The 23,873-nt window shown below is 50.8% G+C and overlaps 1 protein-coding gene across 5 annotated transcripts in view; it reads left to right on the plus strand.

Moving 5' to 3' along the window:
• Positions 1–23,873, plus strand: part of PLXNA2 (plexin A2) — a 165,362-nt gene that overhangs the window by 130,779 nt on the left and 10,710 nt on the right. For 4 of the 5 annotated variants that reach the window (XM_027659685.1, XM_027659686.1, XM_027659688.1 and 1 more), the window contains 14 exons: positions 1,549–1,716; positions 2,950–3,043; positions 4,761–5,000; positions 5,185–5,328; positions 6,444–6,678; positions 8,079–8,221; positions 10,334–10,602; positions 14,317–14,383; positions 15,023–15,169; positions 15,566–15,725; positions 15,852–15,955; positions 20,499–20,598; positions 22,687–22,877; positions 23,468–23,637. In XM_027659685.1, coding sequence (XP_027515486.1) covers positions 1,549–1,716; positions 2,950–3,043; positions 4,761–5,000; positions 5,185–5,328; positions 6,444–6,678; positions 8,079–8,221; positions 10,334–10,602; positions 14,317–14,383; positions 15,023–15,169; positions 15,566–15,725; positions 15,852–15,955; positions 20,499–20,598; positions 22,687–22,877; positions 23,468–23,637 — 2,232 coding nt within the window. Of the gene's footprint in view, positions 1–1,548; positions 1,717–2,949; positions 3,044–3,796; positions 3,886–4,760; positions 5,001–5,184; positions 5,329–6,443; positions 6,679–8,078; positions 8,222–10,333; positions 10,603–14,316; positions 14,384–15,022; positions 15,170–15,565; positions 15,726–15,851; positions 15,956–20,498; positions 20,599–22,686; positions 22,878–23,467; positions 23,638–23,873 lie in introns of those variants that run through there. The other variant, XM_027659689.1, reaches the window with a different exon arrangement.

The following is a 23,873-nucleotide window of genomic DNA, read 5'->3' on the forward strand; positions in this document are numbered from 1 at the left end:
GGAGCTGGGAGCTGCTCTGCCAGCAGTGATGCGTCACTCTGGATCTCATGCCAGAGCTAAGCAGGCACGGTGGGGTCTGGTGTGGGCAGCAGAGCAGGCAGCAGAGCAGGCAGCAGCAGTGCAGGCAGCAGCAGGCATCTTATCAGCTGCACAGGCATCCACAGAAACACTCCGAGACTCAGCAAGGAAGGTGGAGAAACCCACTCCTCACACAGGGATGCCTTTGTGGTTAAATTAATCCTAGGTGGAGAGTGAGAATAGCATGAGGGAGGGAGGAGGAGGAGGGCAGGAAGGGGTAGATGTGTAATTGCATCAACAGAAACAGTCGAGTCCAATTTGTTTAAGGTGTTTTTAGGAGGTTGTTTCTGTTCCCTCGGTTGTGGTGGGTGGAAGTGCCAAGGTGTGAGCTGGGAACATTGTGGTACCTACTGTTCCATGCCCCCTGAAATGCCCAGTGCTGAGTGATGTGTCCATACTCCTCAGGGAGGGGAGGAAGTGTGTAAAGGCTCTAAAATGGGACGACACATCATCCCCCTGCCAGGCACAGCCACCAGAGCTTTGCTGCAAACAGAACAGGGACACTCAGCTATTCAGGTACCTGCGTGAGCTGCACAGCCCCTGGGGAGGGTGAGGATGGTGAAGACTGGACATTTAGGAGTGGCAGTTTTTTATTTAAGTGCCAGGCTGTCAGCTGGTGCTGCAGACCTGCCTGCCCTCTTCCCTGGGAGAACCCAAAACTAAATGAGCCACAGGAACAGCACAATCTTCTCTGTGAGCCAGGGGCAGGTTTGGGCAGGAAGGACAACCACGGGTGGCTGTGCAGGAGCACTTCCAGGGGTGTCACTGCAGCACTTCTTGTAGGATCAATGCCCAGGCTCACCATGGAGCCACGTGGTTCCTTACAGCTCCGTTCTGGATGCTCAGATCTCATTCCCCTTCTCCATCCATCCACCCACCGGAGCCTTTGTGCTTTGACAGCGCCTCGCCACGCTGCTGCCTCGACCTTCTCCAGGGCTCTGATGGCAGCAGATGGTCTGTTGTGTCCAGCCAGGCAGCACCGAGGCCGAGGTCACCCTGCTCTGACGGGGAGACAAAGCCAAAGGCAGCGGTGACCGTGGCATCGCCCTTCCCGGGCGGGGGCTGCGCGGCTCCATTATGCCGCTCACAAGAGCCTCGTGTGTGCGACGGGGTGGGGAGGGGGAAGAATTTGGCTTTTCAGTGAGCTTATGCATGCCATTTAAAAAGCAGCCATCTGTTTTCACACGCCCAGCAGAAGGCAGAGGGTTCAGAGGGATGCGGGAAGGCTGCAGTTTGGCACAAAGAGCCATTTCAGGGAGGCTGCGCTGCTCTCGCAGTGGGCAGAGCTCCACTCCCTCCCTCCCGTGCCACTGAAACCCTCCTGCCCACCTCGGGAGCTTGTCCCCCTCACAGGTGTCAGTGTGGGGCTGACTGATGGCTCAGGAGCTGCCCCAGGACAGGACAAAGGGCTGTTTTCTGCCTCCACACCATGACCACCCATTAACATTTCCCCGTTTCCCCCTTGCACAGGCGATCCACGAGCGAGATAGTCTGTGTGTCAGCCCCATCAGCCCACGGCCTGGGGGCTGTTCAGGTCTCTGTCAGCGTGGACAGGGCTCAGCTGGAGAGGACCTTGCAGTTTGAGTACATTGATGATCCCAAGGTGCAGCACATCGAGCCCGAGTGGAGCATCGCCAGGTAATGCGTGGATCTGACAGTGAGGCCTCAGCAGCTCTCCTTGTCTGGGGCTTCTCTCTCAGCACACACTCAGGGCCTGTTTGGAAATTCTCATCCCACCCAGCATCCTGGATTTGTCAGGGCTGGGCATCTGTGGTGGTTGCATTTACCAAAAATCACAGTTCCCATAGTAGTTGTGATTCCCAAGGCAGTTCCAGCACTCAGTCTGCACCCAGATTCTGGGAGCACAAATAAAGCCAAGATCACTCCCATCTGCTGCAGAAGGGCACAATTGCTCATTAAAGGCTCCTTCTTGTAGTCCTGAAATAAAACAAAACCAGCAACCACAAAGAAAGGGAAAAGCTGATGTTAATCAAAATGTACTGTCAGCCCAGATTCACTGCTGGGAACGGGGTGGCTGGTGCTGTCACATCATCGTGACATTGTCACTGCTAAAAACCCTGGGCCACACTCATCCTGTGATTTTACTTTAATGGTTGTGCTCACAGGGGCTGTAACACAGCTATTCATATCAAATTCCAATTATTTTTTTTTAAATTGCCCTTGAAAGAGGTAAGTGTCTCGCAGGAGGTTCTGGAGATGCCTGCCTTGAGTCCAAATTTGGGATGGTGTCTGATTTTAGAGGATGGGTCAGGGCTGCTGACAGAGGGGGTCTGAGGGAGCAGCTGTGGAGGTGCTGGAGCTGTGGGTGAATCTGGGCTGTGCTGCTCCAGTTAACACGTGAAGGGAGAGTGAAAGGCTTTGCTCAGGGCACTGGCTGTAGGAGAAAGGGGGTACTCTGGCCCTGGGGGTTGTATCTCTCGTGGCCCTGATGGCTCTCCATCCCTCCCCTGCTCTGTGTGACAACTTGCTGTGTCTGCAGTCCAGAGGCAAGTGCACGTCAGTTCCTTCACTGCACGAGCCATTTATCGTGGGCCTGGAAACCAGTGCTGTGTAAATCATTAAACACTGCGACTAATTTATTGTCTTACGTGTTTAGTCTCAGCTCCCTTGATTTCCTTGGTTCCTCATCCTGCTGCCTTGCAGTGTTTGAGGTGGGAAAGGGGGCAGCTGAGAGCAGAAAATCCAGGGACACCCCTCCCTGGTGACTCAGGAGTGGATATAAATCCCCGCTGGTGCCTCAGGTGGCTGCAGAAAACATCTTTCTGAGCTCAACAAGCATCCTCCCTGTCAAGCCCAGGCTCTGTGCACAGCCCCAGCTCCATTAATCAGGTGTCTCCCTGTTCTCCACAGCGGGCACACGCCCCTGACTGTCACTGGCTCCAACCTGGACGTGATCCAGGAGCCGAGGATCCGCGTCAAGTACAATGGGAAGGAGTTTGTCAATGTAAGTAGGTGCTGTCAGCACAGGGCATCCCCCTGCATCCCCCCACCTGGCTGCAGGCATGTGGTTACTGGTGCCAGTGCTGTCTGTGGGGCCAGCCTTGCCATGGCACAAGCTGCCCTGGGGGTATTTCCCAAATTTACCCAAATATGGGGACACACAGAAATGGGAAATTAATTCCTTGGCAGCATAGTAACCAGGGAGTTTTCACAGCTAGAAAGGAAGGATTTCATTTTAGATCATCTCCAACACCTCAAATTCTCTCTTGGGGCAGATAAACCTGTTACCCTCCTGAAATCCCCCTTTTGTCAGAGCCCCTGAGCCCTGAGATCTCTCCTTTCCCCAGCACTCAGCTCAGCTCTGCAGGCACATTCTGATGGAAAGTCCAAGTGGAGCTGTCCCCATCATTCCCAGCTGCTCCACACTCCCCATTTTAGTCCTGTGCTTTCTGGAAAAGCCCAGAGCTGGACACTGAGACTTCCCAGAGCTCTGAGGCTGCTTAGTTTAGTCTATCCCTGGCCTCCTTCTATAAATAAACCTCCTGTTGCCTCAGCTCTGGGCCTGATGAGCCTGTACCAGCCCAGGGAGGGCAGGAGGGAGGGGAACCTTCCTGGGCATGAGGCTCTGGGTGTTTTGGTGAGCTGAGTGTTACTTTTATGCCTCCTATCACCCTGATGTTCCCACAGCAAGGAGTTGGTAGCAGAGTTTGGGGTTGATCTGGAACGCCACCTCCTTCCCCTATCTGTATTTTTTCAGTCCATGAGTGAGAAACTGGAATGAATCCCCAGCTGAATGGGAACTAGGAGATCTTCTTGTGTGCTACAAGTAAGAATTGTACCTCCAGGACCTCAGAAATTGTTTTGATCAAGTAAAACTGAAATATATTGTTTCTATGCAGTGATCTTTGTGACTGAATCTGTATTATCTTGGAAAGGGCAAATCACTTAGCAGTCTTTTCCCATTCCTTTTCTCCCCCTCTAGACCTTTTTCATCTGAGCTCTTTTTAAAAAGACATCTAATTTCGTTGCTAGCACTTGCAGTTATAGTGCTACAAAAATAATTCTGAAGACACGAAATCAAGTGAAATTAAATCTTCCACTTAGGGAGGGAGGCCAAATGGTTGGGCTCTTGCTGCTTTACAAGGCAAGAGTCCCATAAATCAGCCATCTCCCTGCTCTGAGGGCTGGAGGAGCCGTGGGTGTCCTCAGCCTGGCAGGAGATGACCTTCACGTTACCTCCAGCCCACGAGTGTCAGATGATCGTTCCTTTCCCTCCCTGGCATTTGGGAGTTGCCTCTAACCACCCATTTGTAGCAGGGAGCAGATATTCCCTATGGAATTTCATAGGGAAATGAGCTAGCATTGCCAGAGAGGATGGAACTGGAAAGAAAAGCAAAAAAAAAGAATAAAGAGAAAGGAGAAAGGTCTGCTGCGCAAGCCACTCTTTTTGTGCTCACTCTCCATCCCTGCACCAGTGCCCTCGTGCTGGATGGAGGAGAAGCAACTTACCCCAAACCATGGTTATAACACATCACAGAACCACTAAGGTTGTGAAAAAAACCTCTGAGATCATCGAGGATCGAGCCCGGATTAAACATTTCCAGCCCAACCTGAATCCCCGCGACTTTCCAGAGGGAATTTAGGGAGTCAGAGCATCGCTGTCCAGGTCAAGGGCGGGTTTTTCCTGTGCTGTGTCTCTCAGAGCAGCCCCTTCCCCACAGGTGTGCAAGGTGGTGAACTCCACGGTGCTGCTGTGCCTCGCTCCCCCCCTCAGCCCCGAGTACCGGCCCGGCCTGGACGCCGTGGAGCGGCCGGACGAGTTTGGGTTCATCTTCAACAACGTGCAGGCCCTGCTGGTCTACAACGACACCAAGTTCATCTACTACCCCAACCCCACGTTTGAAATGCTGAGCCCCACCGGGGTGCTGGAGCAGAAGCCGGGCTCCCCCATCATCCTGAAGGTAAGGAGACCCCCCCACCCGCCCACGCCATGGGAAGAAAAATATCCCAGATAGTGGATTTTATCCTTCCTCTGGAGAATGGGGTACACCGGGCAGAGTGCCGTTGTTTGCACAAGCTGGGGATGAGATGGAAACTGGAGGAATGGGCTGTATCTTTGTCAGTGTTCTCTCTGCTTGTCCCTAGGGCAGAAACCTGTGCCCGCCTGCCCCGGGAGGAGCCAAGCTCAACTACACCGTGCTGATCGGGGAAACCCCCTGTGCTGTCACTGTCTCCGAGACCCAGCTGCTGTGTGAGCCCCCAAACCTCACTGGACAGCACAAAGTCATGGTGAGGGACCAAACTCTCCATCAGCATCCCTTTCCCTCCCTCCATCCCTTTCTGCTCCTCCTCCAGCTCCCTGACTTACTTGGATGCTGAATGCAATGCCTTGTCCAAGGACTGAGAGGATTTTAGATCTTCATGGCTGTCTAATTGGAAGCTTAAAATATTGATGTGGATTAGCACAGAGAAACTTTGTCCTTCCCTGAGACTCACTCCCTGCTATCAGAGCCTTCTAGAAGGAACAGATCTTTCCAGCAGTGCCTTTGGCACCGGGTACCATCCTTCCTCTGGATGAGGATGAGACCATTCGCAGTGTTCTCCCTCCTGTAGGGATCTCATCAGCCCACGTAGCCAGACCTGATCTGCTAAGTGGATGGAAAGGTTTTGCCTTTTCCCGCAGCAGAAGCCAGGAACATCTGAACACTGGAGTGGTTGGATCAACAGCCTCATCCAGGGGAACAGTCGGTGCCTTCCTCTGCTTTGGTTTTGGGCATCGCTGCTTCCTGTGCTCCTCTCACAGACCAAACACGCAGCTGCCGAAGTGCTTGAGTGGAGCCCAAATGAGATTGTAATTGTGATTTATTCCCCTTTAAGTTCAGCATCCAAAACATATTCAGATTATCACAGTGTGACTCCCAGAAGCACAGCCTGGCTGAGAGCTGCTCGCATCTGTGGCCGGGGCACATCCAAGAAAAGCCTGTCCTGGCATTAACTCCAGCCTGTTTGCTCCACAGCTTTCACGTGGGGCTTTCTCTTCCCTTCTCTGCTCTCTCCTTCCAGTCACTCTGGTTTCTTGTCAGTGAAATTATCAGTAGGTTGCTAATGTCCATGGTTTACAAAAGGGAGTTGAAAGCTTATAAAATGAAAGTCAAATGGAGTCATCAGATAATAAGAACAAAGCCCAGATAGTGAAGGGCTGGCACATTTATCATCACTTGAAGCCTCCCTGTGTTCACATAAGCAGCACCCTCTGTGTTTGAAGGCAATTGGAGTTTTATATTCTTAAACAGGGGTGGTTCAGTGCTTCCCAAGGGATCTGTACAGCCCATGGGCTGGGAAGGACGGAGCTTTGGGGCGGGTGACACCCTGACTCTGCTGGTGACCTGAGCTGTGCCTCGTAGGTGCGTGTTGGTGGAGTCATCTTCTCCCCTGGCTCGGTGAGCATCATCTCAGACAGCCTCCTGACCCTGCCGGCCATCGTCAGCATCGCGGCCGGGGGCAGCCTGCTCCTCATCATCGTCATCATCGTCCTCATCGCCTACAAGCGCAAGTCCCGCGAGAACGACCTCACCCTCAAGAGGCTGCAGATGCAGATGGACAACCTGGAGTCCCGGGTGGCCCTGGAGTGCAAGGAGGGTGGGTACTACCCAGGACTGGGTGCTCTCTGGGTGCTGCAGCTCTGTGCTTGGGTTCCCGGTTTTCCCAGTCCCCCGGAGTTTGCAGCCAGGAGCGGGGTGGGTGGGTGTGCCCCCGCGGGGTTTGCCCTGCCCTGGGAGGGTGGGCAGCCACAAGTGTGTCAGCAGCAGACACAGCTCTGCTCCCTGATGTGCAGAGAATAGGATTAGAGCTTGATCCTGCTTAAGTGACACGCCTGGATCGCGTGGATCGCACGGCACAAGCCCCGGGGTGCCCAGCACAGCATGTCCTCTTGTCTGATGGCTTTTTAGTGAGAGGCTTTCAAAAAGGCACAGAGAGAGAGGGTGCAGAGGAGGTTCAGACCCCCAAGTAACACCATGTATCCCAAAAGCAAGGCAGGAGGGCTGAAAAGCTGGTCCAGTCCCTCCTCCAGTCTAGAAATATAAGCCCAGAGCAGTAACAGGGCTGAGGGGTAGGAAAAGCTCCTCAGGCTTTTGCTTCTGGGAGATTTTGTGTGTCATTTGGAGCAGTCACACCTGCTGATTGCAAGTTTCCACATGGACAAGTCTTGTCCCTTGCAAGGAGGCAGCTGAGCCTGGTTCCCCTGTGGTGAAGCCCAGGTGAAGGTGTTTTTTTGGGGGGGTGCTGCTGTTGTTCCCTTCCACCTGGAAATGGGCTCAGTGAATCAAAATAAAATAAATAGAAAGCTGCAAATTTCATACAGTGTATGTAGAGAATATTGCATTGGATTTGTTCAGCTGATTTCAAGGATAGCCTTGAAAGCACAGGGCAAAAAATGAGATATATTGAGGAGGAAACCCAGCTTTGGCATGACACAGCCCAGCTGGGGTACAGAGGCTTCACTGAGCCAGCATGTCACACTTTGGAGAGGGAACACGAGGAGACACATACAGCTGTATAACACATGATATTATGTTATGAGAGGAAGAATAAATTCCTTCCTGACCCCTGCAGCAGCTTGGATTTGATCTGCATCAGATTTGATTATTTTGGCAACTGTTGATAGAGGAGGGGAAGAAGAAGAAAGGAATGGGAGGCACTGAGTTATGAAAATAGATCCTTATTTCTCTCTGCAGCCTTTCAGGGTGTTTTAGGTGTGTGCACACAGGTGTGAACCGCATACAAATTAAGCAACATCTTTGTTCTCAGCATCTACTCTGTGCAGCGTGTACTCTCCTGCTCTCAGGCTGACACAGAGCCTCCAAGAGTGAGGGTCTGCCTGAGCTACGAGGCCAGGGCTCCTCTGAATCAGCTCCTGAGCTGACCCATTTATGGAGCACAGGGAGAGCAGGCAGCCAGCCCTCCCCAAAACCTTCTCCCTGTAAGCCTCAGCTCCCAGAGTTCACCTCTCTGTGTCCTGTTCTCCTCTCCCTGAACAGCTTTTGCAGAGCTGCAGACGGACATCAATGAGTTGACCAGTGACCTGGATCGCTCTGGGATCCCCTACCTGGACTATCGCACTTATGCCATGAGAGTCCTTTTCCCTGGCATCGAGGACCACCCTGTCCTGCGGGAGCTGGAGGTAACAAACAGCTGGAGGTAACAGCTCCAGCCCTTCCAAGTTTCCCTGACTCCTTAGAGAAGCCAGTGGGAAACCCTGAAGCACCTTTATGCCTTCATAGCAAATCTTATTAGAGGCCCCGAGGTCAGTGGGGTGAGCCCAGAGTCCATTTTAGCTCAGGAGCTGCTGTTTTATCTCATCCCACGCTGCCTGTGGTTCCTTTTGGTTTCTCCCCCGTGGTGTTGCTTTATTTTTATTTTATGGGGTTTTATATTGCTCTAGGCCAGCAGTGAAGCATGTCAGAAAAGTTATGGGTGTGCTTTAAAGTCCTCCTTAGTCCCCTTGCGGCGCAGGGGAATGCTGTGTGCCTGGAGCATCCTTGGATCTTCCTGCCTGGAGCATCCTGCTGCTGTTCCATGGCGTGTCCACAGGAGGGCAAGCGGAATGCCCTGCCCAGGCATTCTGGCCTCTGAGCAAGCACTTCCATCTCCCTGGTTTTTCCACCAGGATGTGTAAATACAGATCAAAGATTTTCACTGAGGGTACAGAAGAACTGGGAACGTACAAAGGTCCATCAGGTCACCTCGCAGATGGGCCTTGCTCACCTGGGAGAGGGCCCAAAAAGTGATGGTGCTTCAAGAAGCAGCTGCCACTCAGGAAGGGGCTGCCATCCTTCCCATGGGATGGGACTGCCATCCTCCCCACGGGGTACCCAGAGGTACCAGGCTCAGCACTGCCTCTCAGAGACTGGGATTGCTCCAGTAAATCCTGCAGTCCTGTTGCCTTCACACAGCCCAGGGGTTGGATGTAGGAGGAAGGAGTCGTGGTTGCTCCTGCTCCACGGGGCTGCACTGCTTTTCCAGGCAGCCCTAATGCCTCCATTTAGATTCCAGTGGGCCACCAGCACCGAGCAGTTGCTGTGGTGTTGATAAAACAGAACCAGCTTCTCCCAGCCCATTCCTGTGCCCTGAGTCTTCCAGCTCCGTGCATTCTGTTTGCTGTTTGAATTGCCAACTAAGCTGATGCTCTAGCAAACAAATATGAATGCTTTTTGTTTTACTCGTGAAAAACAGAATTGCAGAAGTGATAAATGTGTTGCCAATTACACAGTTGCTTAATTATGTAACGTTAGTAAAACCAATACATAAGTCTCCAAGATGTTTGGTAAAGAGTTGCTTCGTGTAGTTCATTATTTTCACTTGTAATGAATTACTTGAATCCGCAACTGGCTGAAAGCCTCAATTAATTTTTTACACTTGTCCCATAATAAAGCAATAGCCTAAATTAGTATTTAATTTACTTACAAGAGTGTCACTTTTTGTGCAGAACAAGCAGAACTGTGTGTCATTTATAGGGCCGTTAGCCCCAAAGCAGCAGTTTTATGGCGTGCAGAGAGTGCAGCTCAGAGCAAGGATTGAGGGGAGCTGTGCTGAGGGAGGACAGGAAGGGTGATGTTTGCTCAGGATGGACCAAGGACCGCGTTCAGGGATGCTCAGACTCTGAAAGATGGGGTGCTGGCTTGTGCACCCAGGGTTAGACATTACTGTGTACAGTTCTGTTGCCCCCAGTATAAGGAGGACATGGAACTGTTGGAGCAAGTCCAGAGAAGGTCATAAAGCTTAAGGGGACTGGAACACCTGCCCTACAGAGACAGGCTGAGAGTGTTGGGGCTGCTCAGCCTGGAGAAGAGAAGGTTGTGAGGAGATCTCACAGCACCTTCCAGGATCTGAAGGAGCTGGAGGTGGACTCTGCATCAGGAACTGGAGTCACATGACAGGGGTGAATGTGTTCAAACTGAAAGAGAGCAGGTTTAGATCAAATGTTAGGAAGAAACTGTTCCCTGTGAGGGTGGTGAGGCCCTGGAAGAGGTTACCCAGAGAGATTGTTGACTCCCCATCCCTGGAAGTGTTCAAGGCCAGGCTGGACAGGGCTTGGAGCAACTGGATCTGGCGGAAGGTGTTCCTGCCCATGGCAGGGGGTTGAAATGAGATGGGCTTTAAGGTCCCTCCCTACCCAAGCCATTCTTTGGTTTCATAGTTTACCCCTAGAGTGCTGGCAGGGTGATGCAGGGCTGCCCTCCAGCCCCTCGTCCTCCCGTCCCTCGCTGATGGACACGCTCTCCTTCCACTGCAGGTCCAAGGGAACGGGCAGCAGAGCGTGGAGAAGGCCTTGAAGCTCTTTGCTCAGCTGATCAACAACAAAGTCTTCCTGCTGACCTTCATCCGGACGCTGGAGCTGCAGCGCAGCTTCTCCATGCGCGACCGCGGCAACGTGGCCTCGCTCATCATGACGGGGCTGCAGGGCAAGCTGGAGTACGCCACGGACGTGCTGAAGCAGCTGCTCTCCGACCTCATCGAGAAGAACCTGGAAAACAAGAACCATCCCAAGCTGCTCCTGCGCAGGTGAGGTCGGGGACAGCCCCCCAGGCTGGCGCAGCCACGCTGCTGGTGGCATCGGAAGGAGTTTTGGGCCTTGGGAGGAGTTTTTTCGTGGAAAGGGTTGTTGAGCTTTGGAAGGGGGTGCCCGGGGAGGTGGTGTAGTCATCACCCCTGGAGGTGTTGGAAGCAGTGACTGGACATGGCACTCCATGCTCTGGGCTGGGGGACAGGTTGGACTCAATGGTCTTGGAGGTCTTTTCCAGCCTCAGTGATTCCATAATCCGAGGGCTCTGTGGGTGCAGGGTGCTGGTGTTGGAAAGAAAATATAGCTCTCCATGGAGGACTTCCATACATTTCCTCACCTGTCTCCAGCTCTCTGTGATTTCAGAGATGGCTGAGGAGATCCCAGACTGGATCCTCCAGGTCTCTCTGGGTGGAGAGCAGCATTTGTGCTCCATAGCTGGGCAAAGAGCTCCAGAGTGGATTAAGCGACTCACCCAAGGCTGTGCTGAGAAATGGCAGAAAGAAAAGAGGAAAAAATGGTGTATTAATGTAGGGCAGATGAGCAGCCACAAGTAAAAGGATCCCCCCATTCTCCATGTCATGAGCCACCCCTGTCCCATGTCCCTGTGGGCCCTGGCTGTGCTGCAGAGCCTGGCTTGGCCACAGCTGCCCATGGGCTGTGCCTGGGGCTCTGTTGAAATCTCACTGGAGTGAGGGGATGAAGGGGAGGGGAGGATTTCACATCTCCAGGAAAATTTCAGGGATTCCTCCAGCCACAATGAATATACTTGACAGGAAATTGCTTTAAATCTGGCTGTGTTTGCGGAGGCAATAACTCATCTCGGGGAAGGGAAGCCGTCTTAATTTCCCCCGTGGTTTGACGAGTCGCTGGGAAGGCGTCTTCTGCCTCTGCCATCAATAATGACTGCTCGTGGAGCTCCAGAAAACACAGGGATGGTGAGGAGAGCTGAGCCCCCTCCTGCCCTGAATTACCCAGCAAAGAACCAGGGCTGTCTGTCCTGTGCCAGGATTTACCCGTTTCACAGGGAACTTGACAGGGGGTCTTTCCAGGGATGAGGCATCTACCACCCCTCTGGGCAATTTGGGCCAGGCTTTCACCACCCTCATCATAAAAAATTTTGCTTTATATCTAGTCTGATTCCACCCCCTTTTAGTTTAAAACCTTTACCCCTTGTCCTTTTATTCCAGATCCCATTAAATCCATGGCTGGAGCCCTGTCCCAGCCCTGCGCCCAGGTGTTGGTGCACAAAGCAACAGTCAGAGAATGTCTTGCTGTGACTTAATAAGGAGTGATCAGCCACAAAGTGAAATACATCTTTTTAAAATTTTTTGAGCTCTCTGGTGGCAGCAGTTGATATCTGACACTCAGCTCTTTCCCTCTTTCTTCCTCGTTTTTCCCCTCTCTCTTTCTTCCACGACTGCCCCTCACGGGAGGCAGCAAGAAAGTTGACGTTAAATCAAACAGCTGCTCTGGTTGCTGGCACTGAGCAGAGCACATGGCAGTTTGGAGACCTAGATAGAGCAGGGAAAATTAATAAAATACATATTTATTTTTTGGGTTCTCTCTCAGCTCAGCTTTGTTTAGGTTTGTTTTCTTCCCGGTGCCTCCGAAAGTCAGAGGAGCGGTCGAGGCGCTGGGTACTGGCATCAGATTCCTTTGGAAAGTCGCCTCTGGATTGTGCTTTTCGTTATGTGGTTGGTGTGAGAAGGGTTTTCTCCAAGTCTTGGGGTTCTCTGCTGCCATGTTAATGCCCAGGAGTTTATTTTTTAGTTTTAGAGCAGATCTCTACCAGCATTCAGAGACTGCGATGGTGTGGAGCGGCACCAGCCAGGGGCAGGACAAAGCCCTGCAGCAGATTTTGGGGTTCACAGACCCCTCCAGGTGTAGCAGAGAGAAGGAGAGGCCAGGCCTTGGGGTGGCAGGCAGAGTTTGGGGGATGGCTCACCCAGCCATCCCTTTTCCAAGGCAGAGGATGCAGGAATGCTCTATAAAGCTGTTCCCAGCAGCAGTGGAGCTTCTGAGCTGCCCCTTTCCCCAGCCAGTGCAGGACAGTGATGATTAACTCAATTGCTGGCTGTCCCTGGGACTGATGCTCTGCAAATATCTCACAGGGTCAGACTGTGTTGAGATGAGATTCAGTGCTTGAGGGTAAAGGAGAAATGGGATTTGACAGAGATGCTCCGAGGTGTTTCTTTATGCTGTTCCATTCAGCTGATCATGTATTTCTGATAAAGAAATAAAAGGAAACAGCTAGACATGGAGTATGCAATGCCATTCTCCCATGCAATATGCCCCAACTTCTCTGTCACTCCATATTTCAGTTATTTTTACACAGTTGGTGTCAGGCCCTGAGCAGCCCACAGGGACAGGGCACAGCATTGCTTCACTGGGAGGGCTAATTGTGAGACTTGCTAATTCTTAATTTAATATTCTATTAACAAAGTGGTTTATTAAATTAATATTCACCATCAAGTCCCGAATGTGCTGTTTTCTGAGCTTTCCACCTGTTCTTAAGTTTGTGTCACTGCCTCTCCATTTTTCTGTGGCTGTTTGGAAGTGTGTTAGTGTTTCTTCTCTTTAATTGGGTGCCCAAAATATTTCAAACAGGAGAACAACGTGTGTGTCAATTTGTAGCATGAATTTTTAGGCAGTTAATCAATTCAGGCTTAAATTCTTTGGGGACCTGCAGACATTTTCACAAATTCCTGGCAGATGTTGCCATCCTAAGAGATGATGGATAATGTGACCCCAGGTCTGTTGGCCGACTAGTACCAGTTGTTGTCTGCTGAAACCTCTGGCTCCTCTTTATTCTTGATCTTGCTTGGCTTTGGGATCAGGCCCTGGTGCTTCTATAGTGTGTGTTTTTAATTCCAAGCATTTGGAATGCTGTGTGGATTAATAGCAAGAGGCAGTCCCTAATTCAAGGCTGATGGGGAAGAGTGGGGAAATTGGGTGTGGAGTGGGATGGTGACTGTCTCCAGGTCAGGGAGGAGGTCACCTGGTTCATGGTGAGGGCAGAGGGAGCACGGTGCCCAGAGGAAAGGATGCTGCAGAGAGCAGGGTATTGGGTTCATCCCTCTTTGCTTGCTGGAATTTGGACCAGATCGTGGTGTCAGATGTGGCTGAGGGGAAGGCTGGTGGTGCTGGGCCAGGCTGGCCAGGGTCCTGCTCACAGCTGGCCAGGCTGCAGCACAGGCAGCTCTTCCCTGCATGGGTTGGGGACTGTGAGACTCCCTGCCACCACCGCAGCCATCCTGTGCCAGGAAAAGGGACTGCGGTGCTTTAAGGAGAGTCTCTGGGTCCCGCAGAGCAGGCATTAAAAACTATCATTAGGAGCCATTGTATTTAAATTAGAGATAATCTCGGGCACAATGTGGGGAGAGGACACTGGGTGGGACTGGGGAGAAAGCTGCAATTTCCCCGCCATTGTCACTCTGCTGTCCCTGATTGCCAGGAACTGCCGCAAATCCCAGTGATTTACTGAGCCAGGCTGTAATTTGCACCACGTGCAAGGAGCTGAGTGTCACCAGACTCCCTGTCACCAGCCCCATCAGGGCTGTCATGGGCTGTCAGCTGGGCAAGCTGCTGTCAGCTCCATGCAGGGAGAGGGGACAGTGCTGGCCACATCCTGCTGCTCTGGAATCCTGGTCCTGAGCACCACGGAGCTGTGCCAGGCTCTGGGTGTAATGTGTGTCCTCCTGGTTTCCCCCCAGGACCGAGTCGGTGGCTGAGAAGATGCTGACAAACTGGTTTGCCTTCCTCCTCCACAAGTTCCTCAAGGTAAGGAGGGATGGAGCACAGACCCACCCTGTCACTGTGCTGTCTCACCCACCTGCCATCCCTGGGGGGGCAGGATCTGGGCATGAAACTCTTCCATCAGACTCCAAGTTAAAAGATGTAGTAGCAAGACAGGGGAGGTGGAAATTTGTTGGAGGTGCCAACACCTGGGGATGCTGCTCCATGGTCACAGCCTTCCTCAGCCCTCAGGTCTCCTGGTGTTATTCCCATGCCACAGAGTTTCTCTTACAGCTCTTTAGTACTTAGGAGAAATTCTCACATCTCCCAAAGCTTCCATATTTTTTAACTTAATTTGTGGTTTTGGAAACCCTGCAGAATTTGCTTCGTGGGAGCGAACAACGAGATCAAGATATCAAATTCCATTTTTTTACAGCCACATAGATTCAGGAGGGGTTTACCCTGCCAAAGACAGCAAACCCGTGGAGCAGTGGAGCTCATGGGGTTGGCTGTCCTCTCCAGGAGCTGCTGGGGGCCAAACCTGGGTTGTACATGTGCTGAGGAGTGAGTGGGACCGTGTCTCTGCTGGGAGGAATCACGTGCCAAACCCATCTGCAGGCCAGTGGCCCCAGAGGAGAGGCACCATCACCTCTGTGTCAGTTCTGCTGTCCCTCTCTCGTGCAGGAATGTGCTGGAGAGCCACTCTTCATGCTCTACTGTGCCATCAAGCAGCAGATGGAGAAAGGCCCCATTGATGCCATCACAGGAGAAGCCCGTTACTCCCTCAGCGAGGACAAGCTCATCCGGCAGCAGATCGAGTACAAGACTCTGGTGAGTGATGCTGGAGGAGCTGCCAGGGAATCACTGCTGTCCCTCCCCTGTGAGCTCTGCTGACCTTGTGATTGGGACACTTCTGTGAGGTCTGAGTGCTGCCAGTGCAATAGAAACCTGTGTCCAAGTCAGGTGCATCCCTAATTTTCTGGTGTAAATAACCTGAGCCATGCCTTTGGAAAGGCAGGTTTGAGGGGAATGTTTTATCTCCCTTGGGTATTGAATGTGGACATCCAGGACTCCCATCTTAAAAATAATGATATAAATATACTTGATGCAATAGCAATTAGGGCTGCAGTGGGGTTTTTTAATGAGAAAAGGCTGTTGTGACACGGGGTTACATTTCTCCTGGGTGCTCATCCTTTAGAGCATGGGGTGTTTCTCCTTCTCTTCCAGATCCTAAACTGTGTGAACCCAGATAATGAGAACAGTCCAGAGATCCCCGTGAAGGTGCTGAACTGTGACACCATCACCCAAGTCAAGGAGAAGATCCTCGATGCCGTGTACAAAAACGTCCCGTATTCCCAAAGACCAAGGGCTGTGGACATGGATTTGGGTAGGAGCTTCCCTCCCTGATAGGAGGGGGGTGATCAGAGAGGCTGACTGGGGATTCTTGGTGGGTTTTGCAGAGCTTGGCCCCTCTCTGACCGTGGTGTGTGCCTGGTTTTTGCCTCTCCCACAGAGTGGCGGCAGGGCCGGATCGCCCGCGTGGTCCTGCAGGATGAAGACATCACCACCAAGATCGAGGGAGATTGGAAGCGCCTGAACACCTTGATGCACTATCAGGTAGGGAAGCAGCCCCAGCTGACAGAAAGCAGCTCCCAGAAAGCTGCCAGGAGGAAGGAAAGAAAAGCAGGACGTTGATTCCCAAGCGTCTCGTCTGCCGAGACAGACAGGGAGGTCACGTTTGTGTGATAAACCAGAAGGGTTCAATGTGCTTCTGCATTAGGTGGGAAAGTAACCTTGACATGGATCTCAAAGGAACCAGCAGGGTTGAAAATTGGCTAAATTAAACCTGCCAACCGTGGGAGGGAGACGGAGGGAGCAGTGGTGAGGGCTGAGCTGCCACTGCTGGGCATGTGGGGCCAGGGGAGGGGTGACCAGGGGGGCTCAGGTCGTTGGGTGGGGGGTCTGAGACAACCAGGAGTGCAGCAGGGGAGGAGGGGGAGTCTCTGCCTTCCCTCAGAGCTTTGCAAACGCCACTGGTCTCATGCAAAGCACAAGCTGTAGCAGCAGCTTCTCTCTCATACTCATGTTCCTCCTGTGTGTTGACTTTGGGGCATTTTACGGGGAGTGAAAAAGGGAAAGGGAGCAAATACTTCAAATGCTGTCACACAGGAGGGCTGAGGGAGTGCTGGGGGGGGGTACAGGATGAGGCCAGGTCAACAAAAGGGGAATATCAAGAGCTCCTTCCTGACATCAAACCTCTTTAATCCCCAAGTCAGGTTTCAGGAGGTTTGTCACTGAAGTCACATAAAGTGAAGCCAGGCAGGGAAGATGCTCAGTCGTGCATCAGTCGGGGTGGGTGAGGTGGCCTAAGGAATTGTTGCCATCTTTAACTTCTGGGCAGTGCCTGTTGGAAAGGGCTCCTTGCTCTGTGAAAGAGGTAAAGAGGGGGCTGAGGAAGGTTTGGTTTCAGGGAATCAAAGGCTTTTCCTCAAAGCCTGTCTGCAGCAGAGGATAACTGCATTAATTGGGACCCGTAACCTACTCCTGTCCATCACTCCCTCCCCAGAAGTGTTTAGTATTTAATCTGGCATCTTTCCCTGTTTATACACCATCTCCAGTCCATCAGCCTGACTCACGCTGTGTGAGTTGAATGGGAGCCAGTATTGACAGGAGCCATGTAATCAGGGAGCGAGGCAGGAGAATGGCATAAATATGCACCGTGCATGTTAAAAAGAACCTCGAGGGTCAACTCTGGCAAGCAGCCCCCAGGATTTAAACACAGATCGCCGTAAAAATGTCACAGGAGTTGTGCAGATTAATTCCATTGTTCCTAAAATCTGTTTTACCTGACAGTTGCAAGGGATTAACCAACATGCAGGGAAGCAGCGAGACTTTATTATGCCTTGATCTTTAAAAGTCATCGTGAGGAAGTCACAAGTGAAAGCTGTGCTTGTCTGATGTGTGGTGGCTGCCTGGGGGAGGGAGCACTTTCATTTTAGTGCCTGTGGGAAAAGCTGAGCCACAAGCTTACCCTTAAAATAAACAAAACCCTTGCAAGCACTTGAGATGCTGCAGCTCTTCCTGCCATTTGAATGTCAGCTGTGCTCTGGAAGAAAGGAGAAGTTTGCCACCAAACATCTAACCAGGTAGATGCCACGTGTCTTCTTACTCTGGCCCGAGCTCTGCACAGCCCAACTGAGCTGTTTCACTCATTAAAAAGGAGCCAACTTCTCTTCACTGCAGCAGAAATCTTGTCAAGGCAAGGCTTTTGCCAAAAACAAACAGCAATATATATATATATATTTGCTATTCCTACCAGGTTCTGGGTTTTTTTCCTTTTTTCTGTTGGAGCAATAAATGTTTTTATTAGGTATCAAAAATACAGATGCTCCAGGACTACACAGTAAAACAAATACGTGGGCAAAGGCACAGCTTAAAGAGGGTATAAAATCATTTGAGTTCCAAGTACTGCTGTCTCACCATTTAACAGGAATGTTACCCGTGAAACAGGTGTGGTTCAAGCCATTAAAATATATGGAGATTTCCAGAGGACTTGTGAAGATGATTTCTAAATTTCTGGGGGAAAAAAAAAATGAAAGCTTGCTCTCTAAAGCTCTGCCCATCTTTTATTCAGAGCTGTCTTGTCTTTATTCTGAGCTGAAGGCAAAGGGATCTCTGGGTTTGCACGTGGAGGTTGGAGATGCACAGCCCGTGTCTCCATCCGGGTGTGTCTCTTGGAGAGATACTCTCACCTGGGAGGCTGCAGGACACCCCTGGACCTCCCAGCCCTGCCCTGCTCCTGATTCCTGGGATCCCTTTGCTCCTCAGCCCCATTTCCTGCATTTCCAGGGCTCCAAACCACCTTCCTCCTCCCTGTGCCCTGAGGGCTCTGCAGAGGGCAGTTATTTAACTCCAAGAGTTTCTCAGCTCCACCCCTGTCTGCTGGATTTGACACTATTACATTTGTTTTCTGCATTAGAATGACGAAAATATAATAACTGATCAAATGGATTTTTCATGGAAAGCCTTTGCATACAACACCAAATTGGATTTAAAGAGAAATATTCATCTTTCTAATATTTTTCAACCACTTTATAAAATTATGCAGTGAATTGTACACCTGCTGCTTATTTCTTCATTTATAAAAATAGATGTATGGCTTAAATAGGTGTAATTCTTTGTTAAATTCTCTGGAGCTTTTGTATGTGGTAAGGAATTATATTACATTTGTGTCATATCCTTTTGGCTTCATGGCTATTAAACTCCACGGGAGAGTCTCACCCCGTGTGGTTTCGCTCAAGAAAAAATGAAACACTGAATTTAATATTAAATGATTTACAGTGGCTCACGCAGGGTTAACTCAGAGGCAGCAGAGCATGAATACCTGTCAGCCACTGTGAGTCTGGAGAGGCCAAGAGGCTAAAAAACTGTTTTAAAGGGAAAATTAGAAGGACAAAGGGAAGATCTGTGTGGAAAATGAGACTCTGGAGCCGAGGGTGGCAGAGCTGGAATCCTCTCTGCGTCCCCACTGCCCCACGCAGGCGCAGCCCGGGCTCCCACCTCCCCGCTCCAGGTTTTATTTCTCCTCTCTTTAAGGTGTTTTGTGCACCACGTATTCCAGCTTGTAGAATAATCAGAATATTTATAAAGTTGTAAAGCAGCCAGCCAGCTCCCGGGGCGTCTCTGGGGCTTTCTGGGAGTGTGGCAGCGGCGGAGCGAGATGGGAAACGAATGCGTGTTACATCTGATGCTAATTTGCACGCTGGTGGTTTTTTAGCTGACAAGAGCCATTCGACCCAAAATTTAGAGAGTGAGAGTGCTCTTATGTGTGTGTGCCTGTGTGGAATTTTTAATGCCTCTCTCCCAGTTAACCACAGCCCTGGTGGAAATGGAGCCGCTCCTCCATGGGAGCACCCCGGGCTCGGGTTTCTCCCTGGTGGAACTGAGCTGGAGTGGCAGCTAAGAACGGCCTAAGAAAATAATATCAGCACTGATCATTTCTTCCATTGACTTAATAAGTTGCATGAAGTGGGGCAGGAGCAGACAAGGAAATAATGGAGGTGTTTGGAGTGTTTTTTCTTAGAAATATCTCACTTTTGTGTCGTGAACCACAAGTGACTATTATTTCCACTATCACCAGCAACAATAATAACTCACATTTCCATGAAACCTTTCATCTGAATGGCCTTGAAAGGCAGCACAGGGCACTGTGTGAAGCTCACCTTGTGGCTGCAGGTGTTGCAAAAACACCTGGAGAGGCTGGGGAAGCAAAAAACACCTGGAGCATCCCATGCACAGGGTCATTGCTGAGTCCCTCACAGGACTCCTGGCAAATAATGGAGGATTTAGCCCCAAAAGAAATTCCTCCAGCAGGAAGAGGCATTTCTTTTGTGCAGATCCTCTAAAAAGTGTGTTGGGTGGGCCCTGACAGGCTGTGGTGACTCTGTTCTCTGCTCCCTTGCTGTGCTGCACGACAGGTCACAAGTTCAAAATTAAAAGCCACTCAGGCCCATTCCCTGGAAACCTGCAGATTCTTAATTAAGGGGAATAAGTTAGAAAACTTCCAGTGACTACTGGATTTATAGGGAGGATAAAATTAAACATGGCTACTAAAATCTGCTGTAACAAAACCTTGTTAGCACTAATGTTCATTTATAGTTTGACTTCCCAGTGTTTAATTCCTTCTCTGGAGCAATAAAGGGATAACAATTAAATACCCTGAAAGATGGCTTTATGACTTGCTCAGCTGTAAATCAAACTTTTAAAGTTCGTAAAAATTGCTAAAATAAAAAATGGTTTAATAGGAATGTTTTATGGCCCATAACGTTATTACAGCCCTTTTATTCCCTCTGCATTGTTACTTTAATTGGATCACAACAATTCTTGAGATTCTCATTTTTATTGGATAAAGCATAATCTTAAATCAGAACGACCAAAAGCATCTTCAAATAAAAAAATAAATCTTTGATTTATCACCCCTTTCCTTCAGGCTCTGGCTGTAGAGCTGCTGCAGACCCAGCACAGGGCTCTGCCAGGGCTGGGTGGCTCCCTGTGCCCACCCTTGGCACCCTTCTGCCCAGGATTTGCTGGATCAGCAGCTGGTGATCCCAATGTGGAGGGTGGATCCCACTGATCTTCTCCTCCTCCTTTGCCTCCCCAGGTGTCCGACCGCTCAGTCGTGGCTCTCGTTCCCAAGCAAACCTCCTCCTACAATATTCCTGCCTCTGCCAGTATATCCCGGACATCTATCAGCAGATATGGTAAGAAGGGATGGGAAATGGTGGGTATTGCAAGGAATTAGGGGGGGGGAAAGCAGCAGATTCCCCCAAAAAACCTCCCCACACGAGCCAAAATGAACACCCAGGTGCCCAACAGGAAAATGTCCTTGGCTGCTGGTGTTCCCTTGCAAAGGCTTTTGCATCTGTGAGCAGAACAGCAAAAAGACCAGAGAAGCTGAGAGGAGGGAGAAGGGAATGCCAGGCACATGAGTAGCCTTTGGGAATGTGGGTCCTGGGAAAGTCCAGGGAAGTTGTTTGTCTCAGAGGGGGTGGGTGATGCAGAGCCCCTCTGGGGCTCTCACTGCAGGAAAGGAGCTTTATGTCCCCTGCCTGACAGAAAAGCATGAGTCCTTCACCTTTCCCTTCTCTGAGTGGAGGATCCTGAGTTCTTTGCTAATGGGTCAAAATGGGGAACAGCAATCTTAGCACTGAGCGCTTGGATGTGCCCACCTGGGAATTCAGGATTTGCATAATAGCAGGGCTCAGCACATTCCAGAGGGTCCCTGAAGATGCTGCAGCCTGAGTAAATGAGTCTGTGAGGTGCCAGGTGTGCATTTATAACACTAAATCCACAATAATAGTAATAATATACTTCCATAAAAGGCAGCAGTGGCAAAATCTCTGGTGCGCTGATCTTTCATTATCGTTCATTTCGCAGAGTGTTTTACAAGCAAAAAGTCTCCTGACAAACCCGTCTCCTCCTCTTGTTTATGGCTCCCAAAATAATGTTGGTTTTTTTTTCCTTGAGCAAGGGTTCTGAGGAGCCAAAAATAGGCCGGTCTTTAGGTAAAATCCAGGAGAAAAGGCATTTCTCCCTGCGTGGTGTAGATGCCCTGAATGTCCAGCACATCCCACACTTCAGGGGATGGAAAAACCAAGGCTGGGTCACACAACCTGAGTCCTTACAGCTCATTGATCTATGTCAGCTGGCAAAGCTTTTGCAAACTACCAATGTGAGCGATCATTGCTCATGTTAAGATTAATATTTCTAATTGTGCTGACAGAATTTAAATTAGATACTTATTTACTTCCCCTGTTATATATCAGTACGGAGCTGTGTTTAAAAATAGAATTACTAGATGCTTTCCTAGCTGTCCCTTTGTCTGTCTCCTTAATTATATCAGTTGGAGTACTCATTTATCTAAGCCTTAATCAGGGATGAAAATCCAGCTAGTTTGGTAATGACTCAAGTATTTCCCTCGGCTGATTTATGATTGATCCCCGTACTCTTGACTAGGAGGTTGAGCAGTGAATTGAAGGCTAAACTTGAGAAGATCCACAAGGTTTCCAGAGAACAAAGAAATTTAGTGAGAGGAAAAAATCCAGCAAGGCACAGCCAGGCTCCTCAGCCTCGTGTCTCATCTCGGAGACACCGTGGATGGGATCCAGGGAGGCACATTCTTTGGGAAGTTAAATATGTAAATAAATATATGTCACATCCCTCCATGGTTCCTGAGCAATTAAAGGAAAGACTGTTGTCTGTCTCCTGTTGAGCTCCCCTTTCCCTTCAGGGCAGGAGGGACAGCAGGAGGCTGGACCTGCTCAGCCACGGATGGCACGGCTGGAGTGCAGGACTGGCCTTGGGCTCTGCAGTTGATGCTCAGCTTGAGCCCTTGCTGCTCTCCTGAAAGCCTCAAGGACAAGACCAGCAGTTTCTTCTGGCCTTTGTGCTCGTTGTGCTGGGCAGGGTTTTATTATTTGCAAAATACTGGACAAACACAAGACTGTGGTGCTGCAGGAGTTGGTGCCCAGGGTTAATGTGTGTGAACTCATGGACAAATCTTGTGTGGGCCTGTATGATGAGTTCACATAAGCAAAGGATGTGAATGGAGAAAAGTCCATGTCTGAGTGTGAACAGAGAAAAGCCCAAGTCTGAGGGACTATTTGGTGGAGACCAACACATATCAACATTTTCTTGGTGCCTGGGTGGTTTTACATTTCATCGCCCCGTAAAAAAGCCAGTGCAGGTGGTTTGGGCGTTAGCAAACGTGGTGGTGTCACTGAGAAGAGACAGGGGAGTGGAAAAGGGGTTTGCTTTGAGTGTGACCAACTTCTCTCCCCATCGTCCAGACTCCACCTTCCGCTACACCGGCAGCCCCGACAGCCTGCGCTCCCGGGCCCCCATGATCACCCCCGACCTGGAGAGCGGGGTCAAGGTCTGGCACCTGGTCAAAAACCACGACCATGGAGACCAGAAGGAGGGAGACCGGGGCAGTAAGATGGTGTCTGAGATCTACCTGACCAGGCTGTTGGCCACAAAGGTAACTGCCATGTGCTGGATTCACATGGGAAACACACAGTGGGGTTCATCCACAGACATTTCCCAGGGGTCCTGTGCAGCCCCTGATGATGCTCAGCTCCCAGGAGGTCTGGCCCTGCTGGGTTTTCCTGGGACTGGGTGGGTGCTGGAGCAGCAACAGAACCACAGCCCAGATTTCCCCACACTCAAGGCTGTTGCTGCAATTCTTCATTCTTTTGCGCAGTATTAAAACACAAAGAGTGTTTTAATTTGCAGCAGTGCCTGCAAATATTTACCCGGTTTCCTTGACCGAGAGAGCTTTCCTGTCTCTCCTCCCATGTTCATCACTGTGGATGAGACACAGATGTGCTTTGGAAAGCCAAAAAAAAAAATGGTTTCAGGTTAGAAATAAAGAGCAAATTCAGCCCTGAGTAGCTACAGGCCAGAGCTTTCCCCGGGGATCCTCCAGAGCAGTCAGCGCTCGGAAAGACCCCAACCTCGCTTATTCCTGTGGGGTCCATGGCAGCACTTTGAGGGGCTGGTAACATCTGGCTGCTTGGCCAAGCGTGTGCCCATCCCTCCCTTCACCTCCTGGGTTGCTGCTGCCTCTAGGGAACGCTGCAGAAGTTCGTGGACGACTTGTTCGAGACGCTGTTCAGCACCGTGCACCGCGGCAGCGCGCTCCCGCTCGCCATCAAGTACATGTTCGATTTCCTGGATGAGCAGGCGGACAAGCACGGCATCCACGACACGGATGTGAGGCACACGTGGAAGAGCAATTGGTAAGAGGGGGAGGCAGGTCCGAGTGTTGAGCAATCAGCTGTGTCCTAGGGTGGAACAGAGGTGGGGGATTGCTTTGGGAAGGCTGGGGAGCACCAAGTTGGGCAAGAGGGCGCAGTTGTAAGCTGCTCTAGGAAAGGTTTAGCTTGGACATTAGGAAGAAGTTCATTACAGAAAGAGTGATCAGGCATTGGAATGAGCTGCCCAGGGAGATGGCAGAGTCACCACCCCTGGAGAG

Source organism: Corapipo altera, unplaced genomic scaffold (assembly GCF_003945725.1).
Source record: "Corapipo altera isolate COAL_440 unplaced genomic scaffold, ASM394572v1 77b, whole genome shotgun sequence".
Lineage (NCBI taxonomy): Eukaryota > Metazoa > Chordata > Aves > Passeriformes > Pipridae > Corapipo > Corapipo altera.